Source organism: Hevea brasiliensis, chromosome 7, assembly GCF_030052815.1.
Source record: "Hevea brasiliensis isolate MT/VB/25A 57/8 chromosome 7, ASM3005281v1, whole genome shotgun sequence".
Lineage (NCBI taxonomy): Eukaryota > Viridiplantae > Streptophyta > Magnoliopsida > Malpighiales > Euphorbiaceae > Hevea > Hevea brasiliensis.
The window spans coordinates 4,315,500-4,326,642 of NC_079499.1; the positions used below are offsets into that span (position 1 = coordinate 4,315,500).

Sequence of the window (11,143 nt, forward strand, 5' to 3'; positions counted from 1 at the left end):
AGAAAGTTAAAAAATTAATATTACTCTAATAAATTCTAATCTCATTTTTTAGAGAAAAAATTAAAGATAATATATTCTCTTAAAGTATTTTATGAGGGATTAAAAAGATAGTAATTACTCATTATTAATCTTATATTTAATGCTACTCATTTTTTAATGGAGTTGACGATGTTAAAAGTTCAGTAGAAATTAATTTATAAAACGACATGGTCAAATTAAATAGAGTCAATTTATCATTCAGATGACTCAATTTGGAAACCTAAGTCCCACAGCTTTTAAAACTTTGTTTGATGAGACATTTAATGTGCTAAATTCCATATTTTGAAATTAAGGAAAAAAAAAAAAACACCCGTATATAACTTTCTACAAAAATTCCAAGTCTCGAAGTTTCCGAGCTTCTATCGTAATTAATAACTTTTTATTTGTTAACGGCAATGACAGTTTATAGACAATAGACAAATGATGACTAGAACTCTCGTAGTCCTCTTAACAAAAGCATGTCTCTCACGTGAAACTGAAAGCCAATAAAGTGATTCTATTTAATAATGAGTTACAATATAATAAAATAAAATAATTTAAACTTTCATTTAATTAAAACCCATATATATATATATATATATATATATATATATATATATATAATTTTCCGTTTTCGTCTCAATGCCAAAATAATGGCAACCTTCTCCTATCACCAAAAGTACATTTATCTCTAGAGAGGGATTAGTGACAGCACAGACTGATCTAATGAAATAGTTTTTCATTCACAAGGGGAAAAAAATTACTACAAGCTAAACATCTTCAGGAAAACAGAAGAGAATTATCTACAGCGTAAAATGCCTGGAAGAATCAACTTATGGACTGTAGCTGCGATTGGTAGGATAAAAACTTTTAAGGGTTTCTCAGAGCTGCCAACCTCTTATCAAGTTCACCAATGCCCGAACTGCAAGAAGAGAACTTAAGGTGAGCTAAGCAAGCAACAAAGGATTAGAATTCTTATTTTTCATGTGATTGTTTTCTTTATTGTAACACTTAAAATGGTGCACGGTTATGATTAGACTCCTCACTGCCAAGACCAAGGTCTGAACCATGAACTGGTTGTTGAATAGGAGAAGAACTGAGATTTGGCTTGTAGGCCAGTGGTGAATTTGTTGGGTACCGTGTTTTGAAACTGGTCTAGATCAGCTGGTTAGACTGGTAAAACTGGGAATTAGTCCGATGATGGGCTTATTTTTTTATAATTAAAACTACTAATATATTTAGTTTTATAAATTATCCGACTGGCTTTGGACCAAGTCAAATTGGTAGACCGGTCAACATGCCCGTTCACTGATTAGTGTAGCTTAAAAACATTGGTTGTATTGTAATGGTGTTTACATCAGAAAATACAGGGAAGAAGAATACCTGCCAACATCTTCTTTATTCTTCCCTGCAATTTTACCCTTTGGTGCCGTTGACAACTGCAAAATTTCAAGCCAAGTCAGCATAAGCTGAAAAGAAACTTGATCAACTGAAAACAAAGTTATGAATTACCATTGATACTAACCTGTGAGGCAACATCAACACCAATTTCATCTAGCACCTGCCACGAGTTTAAAAACATTAAGAAAATGTCAACAACTTCCTTTCTCTGAATTACATAAAAATGGGTGCACAGGGAATAATTTATATAACTGTGCCCATGAAGCCCTTAGCTTTTCAGTTTTACCACCAGAAAAAGAGACACTTGATATCATCAAGTCATTACGACTGTAAAGCCATTGCATACTTGCACAGGCTTACAAACTTCAGACAAAATAACTTGTTTATAAAATCTTCATATTAATTATGCAGATTAATGATTGATATCCCTTAAAAAAATAAAAAATAAAAAATCTTCATATTAATTATGCAGATTAATGATTGATATCCCTTAAAAAAATAAAAAAAAAGACAATGTTATTTCATTTTACAGAAAAGCTTCACTTGACATAACATAATACTGATAACATATATTTTATTTTCCGGAACTTCACATCAAATAATAAGAAAAAAGAAAAGCAAAAAGAAAAGGAAGAGCACTCAAGTAAAGAAGCTTACTTGATTCGTCAACTCATCAGTCTCCTCTTCAGCCTCATCATCATCCAAAGCATCATCTATGGCTTCTGACATCATTTCTGTCTGCATGCACAAGTAAACAGCAATCCATTACCACCACAAAAATCCAACCAAGAGAATGAGTACAGACCTTGTTCCATGTTAATTAGTAGAATCATGATCTTACAGTCATATCCATCTGCGCTGACTGCTTCTGAAATTCCCTTATAGCCTTTGCTTGCTTTGCAGGAGCCATTTGCTGCAAATAAAACATACCAGCCATTGAAAGATGCTAAGACTAGAAAATAATAATAATTGAGCATATGTAATTTAGGTTTTACTTTTTATGGAAACAGAACAAATATTAAGAATATTAAGGCACTGATATCAAGAAGCTGCTTTCAGAGTAAAGTTCATTATATACAGTGAAATAAGCAAATATTCATCTTGTATACAACCTATTATATTCAGATACCTTATTCATAGATGTCATTGCTTTTGTGGCATTTTTCAAACCAACAGCAACTGAAGAATGGGCATGCATTGCCTGCATAAGGGAATAAACACTGTGAAGAGCACATTCTGCTTGCATTGAGAAGAAAAGAGGCAGGAAGAGGAGATTGTCTCTCTAATACATGTGTGCTTAGACAGAATACCTGAGTATGAGTTGCTATGCCTCTCATTTGAGCACGACTTGCTTGTAAGCTAGCTATTTGTTGCCTAAGCCTGACTAGCTGCCGGGCTAGAATTTTGGTTGCTGCCTGCAAAATACACACAAAATTTATAAAGAAAGAAGATATATCAGAAAGTTTCATTGCAGGAAAAGCGTGGCAGGCCCTACAGAATGAGAAAGTTTGTGGATTATGGTTTCATTGTAATGACTGTGGAAGTAGGAATTAATGAATAAGCATTTAGGGACAAAATCATTGTCCAAAGGTTAGCTTAGAAGGCTGTGCAATGGCTAAACTCTGCAAAATCCTATCAAGAATTCTGATCTGAATGTAAAGGAGGAAAAAAAGGCAAAAGGAAGCTTAAACAATTGCGCTTAGTGTTCCATGGATAAGAAAAACATCAAATCATAGTGTAAGCTTGAAAGCTTCTGAAAAATTCCAGTAAAATAGATCGCTAGTGAATTGAATATATTATATTAATATACAGACTACTAATCCTAGTCTTAACTGGACTTGGAATTTCTAAAGAGGATTAAGGAGAAAAGAATAAAAAATTAGTTCATTAAAAATGAAAAACAAACAGAAGTGGAAATCACCATTCATATTGATGAACAAGAAAACAATTAAACCATAAACAAGAAAAACTAGGCACCTGCCAAGTCCGATTACCAATTGACATATAATTACATATTATACCCAATTCCATAAGTTGGAAAACACTGAGCATGCAGCCTTTTTGCCTAAATAGACATAAATATAAGATTCTATTAGGACTAGAAATACTTTATAATGTCAAATAGTCCTCACGCTCACTAAAAGCGGTTCTTTTCAACCTTAACTAGAAAAAGTTATCAAAATATTAACAGTTATACGCCAAAGCAACAGAAGTTTCCCAGAGAAGACAAGAATCCAACTCAAATAAAAACATGTAACATACCTCATTTCCCGTCTTAGCTGTTCTTTTTATCTCCGCAACAAGCTTCTTTTCCTGGTGAGATTATTAATCTGTTAGATCTAACAGGAAAAAAAAAAAGAAAAGAAAGAAGATTATCCTTGAAAAGCATCGACAAACCTCTGATTGGAGTGCCCCAATTTCCTTCTCTATACCTGAATCAGGCAAAAAGCCAGCAAAGACATCAATACGAGTATCAAAAGATTTTCTGACTTTAACATCAAAAGTGTAAAAGGATCCTAATGTAGCTCCAGCATTAAGAGGAGAGCTTTATACTCAAGATAATCCACATTGACAAAAGAAGAGCTGCAAGGAAACTCAACAACTGCAAGTCCAAGAGTGCACAACACTAAGATGGAAAGCAAACCTGAGATACTTGAGCATACTAATACAGTAGCTGAATTTTCACTAGCTATATCTGTAAAATGTCCCTAAAAACATAAAACTTCTCCTCGGCACATAGCTCCATTTTGAAGCACTAGTAACCACGTTCTTGCCCTTACAGAGGCATAATTCTTGAGGTGGACGAAGCACCAGCTTAACTTTACTCGCTTTGAATGAGAAACTCCCCAAGGAAACAGTTTTATTATGTAATACACGTCGTTTTATTCCTTCTTTTAAAGTTTATTGACAAACCCATTTGCATATTTCAGAATAACAGCCAATGTAATCACTAGTCCTCAAATCTAACCACTCAAGGTGATAATTTCACCATTGGAAACGCGTATGAGTTCCTCAGCTCAAGGAAGAATCATCTCATTAAGTTCTATCTCAACACAAATCATGCGATCGTCCCAAAATTTGAATTAAAAGTTTATAACTTAAGATTCCTGGATGTAAATGTTAACTATAACACTGAAGGGGAAAAGAAATAGCACTAATAAAATTTATAACAGCAGTCATCATCATATGATCTCAATGTAACCCCCAAGAGGGGGGGAGAGAGAGAGAGAGAGAGAGAGAGAGTGAGAGAGAGAAAGGTTTTGCATTTGCAATTAAATAAGCTAAAAATAGACAATACCTCTAGTAGCATGTTGCATTTCTCTCTTGCTCTGTCGAAGAGCCTCTGCAATCAAAATTACCAATTAGATTTCAAAAAAAAAAAAATCTGGTTCTGCAATTTATAGCAAAACAAAAGTCGACTCAAATTTGAATAGACCAATGGAAGTACCAAAATTCAACAGCTCAAAAATAAGAGAAAATCATAATTTTTCGAGAAGCTAATCAGAGTGGAAGGAATCATGAAACGAACAAAAAAAAAAATCCGATCAAGCAATTATACAATCTGATAAAAATCGAATTTTGTAGAGACAATCGAACCTCTTGGATTAGGTTTCTTGTTGAAGATGTTCATTTTTCGAGCTGGAATTAGGTTATGTGCAATATACTTGAGGTTTCTTAATGGAGATGATGTGAGCAGAGGCGCAGGTGCAGAGAGAGCTCTTTGCTTTTGGCTCGAAAAAGGGACGAAAGCTCATCTTTCATATTATAAGGGTAATTTACAAATTAGTCCTGATATATAAAAACGATTGCAAAGTAGTCTAGCTTTTTTTGTAGTAACGATTTAATCTTTAAAGTTTATTCTATGTAAATATTTATTTATTTTATAATTAAATATGTATATTAATATTTATTTATTTATTTGTAATTAAATAATTATTTTTCTCAAAAAAAATTATATGTTTAATGAAAGTATTTAATATTTTATAATTACAATTATCAATACTAAAATATTAATTAGACAATAATATGAATTTTCAAATAATTAAAAAAACTAATAACAAACATATATTTTAATAATTTTTTATATTACAATCTATAATTTATTTATTTTGGTTATAGTAATATTTCAAAAAATAAATAATTATAAAAATTTTTAACATGATTTTCAAGAAAATATTTTTAAAAAAGTTTATTATTTATACAATTTATTTTAATAATACAAAATCATATATAAATTGTTTAAAGCTATAAAAAAAACGAATACGTTCATCATGGAAAGAAAAAGAATTCAAACTCGCCCAAAAAAAATGATACCGTTGTAGTAAGAATAATATAATACAAGCTTCAATGCGTTTCGTTCGCTCATCCTTTCTCTCTATCTCTGTCATCCATCCCCACATTTTCATGAAATCTCCATGAAAAACCGTTTGTAGTTTCGACTGATGCTTTGTTTACAATCACAGAGCTTATCTCTTTACGACACAATTTTGATTATCTTTTCTTACTCCAATATCCAACCATCACTTCTTCAATAAGGTAAACACAGAGCAAATATTTTTTGCTTTTTTTCCCCGATTGTTGAATTATTAAATTTTGTAGAAATGGCAGATCCTTTAATCCCTTTGATTTTGTTTCATTATCAAGAGGGTTGGTTGAGAGGGTGGCTTTGGTGCAAAGTTACTTTGTGCGATCTGCAGGTCACATGAAGCTACAAAATAACCTCTCTTTAAGACAATATAAGACTGCGAACATGACCCTTCTCAATGCTCGGTGCACTGGGTCATCCCTTTTATTAGGAGGGTTGATTGGTTTGAAAATGCTTCTGGGTTGTTCATAATTTGATCAGATATTTGATTTAACATTGCAAATGTTCTGGGTCTATTCCTGCATTTGGATGCCAGGATATATGGGAATCTATTCTCTCTCCCTTTTTTTATCTTTATAAAAATTTCTTTTTAGTTAATGCCCATCATAAATAATGAAATTCTTTTGTGTTTTGATTTTCTTTGCTGTGGCAGTGAGTGAATAATCAGTTTGGATGGTTGGTTGTGAGGTATTTACATCAATGCTTTTGAAGAAGTCAGAAGGAGGGGAGGAACTCGGGACTTTCTATCCAATTAGACCCGAGTATCAAGAAGATGCTCCTAGGACCCGTTTCAGGCCGAGGGTAGGCTTATTTTCTTCATGCTTCCTTTTTGACACTCTTGCATCAATTAGTTTTATTCCTTTTGAATGTCCATCGTTTATGGTAACTTATGGTATGATTTTTTTTACTTGCTTCTCATGTGATATTTTGTTGTGATTAATTGATTGATCATAGATTCTATGTTGTATGCTTTCTATCTCTGTTGGAAATTTTGGTTCATGAACCAAAGAAAAGAAGGAAGAGAAAGACTTTTTCATATTTTGGTTCAAACATGAAAGACTATGTTCTTTGCTTCTGGATTAAAAACCAATTGAGTGGATGTTAGTGTAGTGGCACTTAGCATTTTGAAAGCTATAGCCTATAAGGATCTTGTTCTACTATTTTTTGTAGTTGAATATCTATGTGTCAATGATACTTTTTAATAGCTTAGTCATCATGCATTCTTCGACAGGATAGCTGATTTTGTAAACCGCATTATTGCCCTTAACTTAAATAATCTATTCTCACAGGCTGGGAAAACTTTAAGTCCAAGAAGGTGGCATGCTGCATTCTCTGAAGATGGGCATTTGGATATCGCAAAAGTGCTTAGACGAATTCAAAGAGGGGTATGCCTTTTCTTCTTTATTATTCCTTGTTTGCATACTAGTCCTAAATCTACAAATGCACTTTGATTTGTTTGCAAATGGCACATAGTTACAGTTCACATGCTACTGTTTTTGTGACTGCTGACTAGCCTCCACTTCCTTTGCTATTTTTCAGGTTGTTACTTTCTTTTCTACAATTTTTTTTTTCCTTTTCTTAGTGCCATTTTCTTCATCTAAGAATGGCTTGTGTGCTATCTGTCATTGTTGACAATGATGTGAATTCAAGGCATTCATCTTCTGAATAATTTTTGCTCCTTAATGAGTTTCAAGTTAGAACATATTACAAAAAGAAAGGTGGAATGTTTATTTTTATTTGGTTTTCATGGTAGGGTATTCATCCCGCAATTAAAGGGTTAGTCTGGGAGTTCTTGTTAGGATGTTATGATCCTAATAGCACATTTGAAGACCGGAATCAGATTAGGCAGCGCAGGAGGTAACCTAATATGCCATCATGTTCTTTTAGATATTTTCTAAGTTCCTTTCTGCCAAAGTCCTATTCATACTACACATTCAAAATAGAAAAAATCTCAATGGACTTTTCCTAATATAGCAGTTTAATCCCATTAGCACCTAGTCACTCCTTTGTTGTAACTGCGGCCATTCTTACAATTATGAATGTTTTAGCTCTTATTTCATTTTTTTTTTCTAAATCCTTTTTTCTGAATTCAAAGAAGTGATTTAGTTTGTCATATTGGCATCTTAGGGAGCAGTATACCATATGGAAAGATGAATGTAAAAATTTGGTTCCAGTAATTGGTAGTGGAAAGTTTATTACAACACCTATCATTACTGATGATGGCCAGCCAATAATTGATTCTTCAACAAACAATGCTGAAGGAGGGCTTGTTAATAATGCTGTTTCAGACAATAAAGCAATTCAGTGGATGCTTGTTTTGCATCAAATTGGTATGTATATGGTGCAAGATCTCTCAATTCTTTTTTTACTGAGTCGATTTTCTCTTTGCATTGGTTTTTAGGAAAGTGATTTATGCCTATATGCCGGACACAATCCTTTGTGACTAGTAAATGTCCTTTCACTCACAGTTTTTAAGCAAGTAGACTACTAATGAATTACTGTTTGTAGGTCAAACCAATTTGACACTTGCTTTGTAATTTGTAAATATAACGTTTCTGATGCAAACCAACTTTGTCAAGGGTGCCAAAGATTTGTTATCTGAAACAGGGTCTGTCATGGAAAACCTGCAAACTGAAAGTGCACTTGTTGCTAAACCATGATGTCTTTGTACCTTCTGACAAAGCTTGATGTAGCTAGTGAAATTTCTTTCTTGTAGGTTTAGATGTTGTACGCACAGATCAAACACTTGCCTTTTATGAAAGTGAGACTAACCAGGCAAAACTTTGGGATGTTCTTGCACTTTATGCATGGGTGGATAATGACATTGGTTATGTCCAAGGTGAATTACAGTGAATTGCATAAATTTAATGTCAAACTGAAGTAATTTTGATGTCAGAAATATATATTTCATGGCAGGAATGAATGATATTTGTTCTCCAATGGTAATTCTTCTTGAAAATGAAGCAGATGCCTTTTGGTGTTTTGATCGTGCAATGCAGAAACTGGTATACATTTTTTCATGCCCGCAAAAGCTTGACTGCCCTTTTTGCCAGACTACAGTCCCTAGCTGCGATGTTGCTTTTTCTTCTTCCCCATTTTTGACTAATTCATTTAAATTTGTGATCCTAAACAATTTTTTAGAAAAAAGTAATCCTTGTGATTGCATCTGTTAATGTTTTAGTTATCCTCTTGCCTTTGTGTTTCATAACAGAGAGAAAACTTCAGGTGCAGCGCAAGTTCAATAGGGGTGCAAACTCAGCTGAGTACACTCTCGCAAGTCATTAAAACTGTTGATCCAAAGCTTCATCAACACCTTGGTATTTGTTCCAGTTGCTAAACTTTTAATTGGTTAAGTCTATGTGTACTGCTTAATCCATGGCATTAAGAACTTGGCTGTTTTATTTGATATCACTTGACATTTTATATCATCTGAGGGAGATAGCCAAAAGAATTACTGGGTAAAATTGGAAGCTCGAATTGAAGAAAATATGCTTAAATGACAATAGCCTATGTGCCTAAGCGGTGGCAGAAACAGGGACCAGTACATATAGATAATATCAGTAACATTGCTCTCTGCATACATGCATGTTGACCAAACTTTATTGATAAATTAAAAACTCAATTTTACATTTGACAGAGGAGCTTGATGGTGGTGAATATTTGTTTGCATTTCGCATGTTGATGGTACTTTTTCGAAGAGAGTTCACTTTTGTGGATGCATTATATCTTTGGGAGGTAAGAAATTATTAGTGTATTTATGTAAAATTCTCTCATAAATTCATTAAGGGCCTGTTATTTTGCTTGGGATCTAGAGGACAGAATTAAAAATATGGAGGCTTTGAGTTGAATTAAATGTGGTAGTACTTCGCAGATTTTATTAGTCAAGCTTATATAAAGACAGTAATATAGATTGGTTTCAGCTGATGTGGGCCATGGAGTACAACCCAAATATATTCTCCTTATATGAGGAGCCTAATGCTGTCAGTGCCACAGATAAGAGTAATATAACCATGTCAACTGATGAGCTGCTGAAGCAGTGTGGCAAATTTGAGAGAAAAAAAGTAAAGACTGGAAGTACGGAGCAACAAAGTGCGCTTTCAGTTTTTCTTGTTGCAAGTGTTCTTGAGACCAAGAACAAAAAAATTTTGAAGGAAGCCAAGGGTCTTGATGATGTTGTCCAGGTCATCTCTCTCTCTCTCTCTCTCTGCATGCATGCATTTTTATTACTTCAAAGAAAAGAAAAGATAGAAAAAGACAGGGCAAACTTCAAAAAAGCACTTGTGGTTTCACTCCTTAGACAATTTTTTTTTTTTTTTATGTCAAAACGATACCATGAGGCTTACTCTGTTATAATGTCTCTTCTCTTCGTTAACGGCAAGTTGACACTTTGGCTTACCATTAACAGAGCAAGGGATATTGTAAATGAGTAATCTTTAAGGTACTATTTTGATTAAAAAAAAAATAAAACTTTGTACTTTAAATGTCTATGCACGAAATCACATGGCACATTTTTGAAGTTATCCCAAAAGGATAAAGAGGCATTCATATACATTGCAAGTTGTATCTGCATTCATTTTACAGTGAAGTTTTTCTCTAGATATTGGCCGAGATTACCGGAAATTTGGATGCTAAAAAGGTTTGTGATGAGGCATTGAAGATTCATAGCAAGTATCTGAGCAAGGTAGGCTATATTCTTATATCTTAGATTTTGTATGATCTCTTTATCTCTATCAGAAGACATGTTATTGAAAAAAAAAAAAAGAAAAAAGAAAGTTAAAATTGCCATGAACAACACAAAATGAATGAGGTAGACATTGTCACAGATATATGTACAAGTAAATAAAAGCAAAGTTTTATTAATTTAGATGCACAGACAATAAATGGCTGATTTTGCATGCAGGCCAAAATGCCATAGAAATACTGCTGGAGAGCACCAAGGCAGCACATGTTATTGCCTGGCTGAGGCTCCAATTGTTTTCATAGATTGTTTCTCTCATTGATAGTGTACCCTACTTCCCTACCCCTCTCTCTCTCTCTCTCTCTCTCTCTCTCTTCAATGTATTCTATTCTATTTATTTATTCATTCCTCTTTCTCGAATTTTTTTATTTATCGTAAATGAAAATTGTTCCAAGTGTTTATATATAATTCCATTTGTTTCACAAAAAATATTTTCTTGAAAAAATTTATCACATTTTTCCAATATTTGTGGCACTCAGAATTAAATTAACAGAAAATATTTTCTTGATAAAAAAAAAACTTAACAATTTTTAAGGAATATAACTTCCTCTTTTAAAAAGAAAAAGTCATTTTCTATACTTTGATAATTTTATAAATATAAAAATATTTATACATGAATG

The 11,143-nt window shown here is 33.1% G+C and overlaps 2 protein-coding genes across 3 annotated transcripts; one reads left to right on the top strand and one right to left on the bottom strand.

Annotated features, from left to right (window-relative positions):
- Positions 1-742: 742 nt before the first annotated feature.
- LOC110650312 (vacuolar protein sorting-associated protein 2 homolog 3) lies at positions 743-5,188 on the bottom strand. The gene is made up of 11 exons (XM_021805248.2): positions 5,017-5,188; positions 4,718-4,762; positions 3,817-3,851; positions 3,682-3,732; positions 2,730-2,834; positions 2,549-2,620; positions 2,261-2,332; positions 2,077-2,157; positions 1,544-1,579; positions 1,402-1,457; positions 743-940 (listed from the first exon to the last, which is right to left on the bottom strand). Exons 1-11 carry the CDS (start codon positions 5,048-5,050, stop codon positions 889-891), a joined length of 639 nt encoding a protein of 212 aa, XP_021660940.2. The 5' UTR covers positions 5,051-5,188; the 3' UTR covers positions 743-888.
- A 519-nt stretch (positions 5,189-5,707) lies between these two features.
- LOC110650311 (rab GTPase-activating protein 22-like) lies at positions 5,708-10,912 on the top strand. 2 transcript variants are annotated; one of them, XM_021805244.2, is made up of 12 exons: positions 5,709-5,955; positions 6,438-6,586; positions 7,075-7,170; positions 7,539-7,642; positions 7,913-8,115; positions 8,502-8,624; positions 8,702-8,790; positions 8,997-9,102; positions 9,423-9,520; positions 9,706-9,966; positions 10,383-10,466; positions 10,686-10,912. In XM_021805244.2, exons 2-12 carry the CDS (start codon positions 6,458-6,460, stop codon positions 10,698-10,700), a joined length of 1,308 nt encoding a protein of 435 aa, XP_021660936.2. In that variant the 5' UTR covers positions 5,709-5,955; positions 6,438-6,457; the 3' UTR covers positions 10,701-10,912. The 2 variants fall into 2 exon arrangements, with proteins under 2 accessions (XP_021660938.2, XP_021660936.2); XM_021805246.2 differs by lacking the exons at positions 10,383-10,466; positions 10,686-10,912 and having other exon boundaries at positions 5,708-5,955; positions 9,695-9,841.
- The last annotated feature ends 231 nt before the right edge of the window (positions 10,913-11,143 follow it).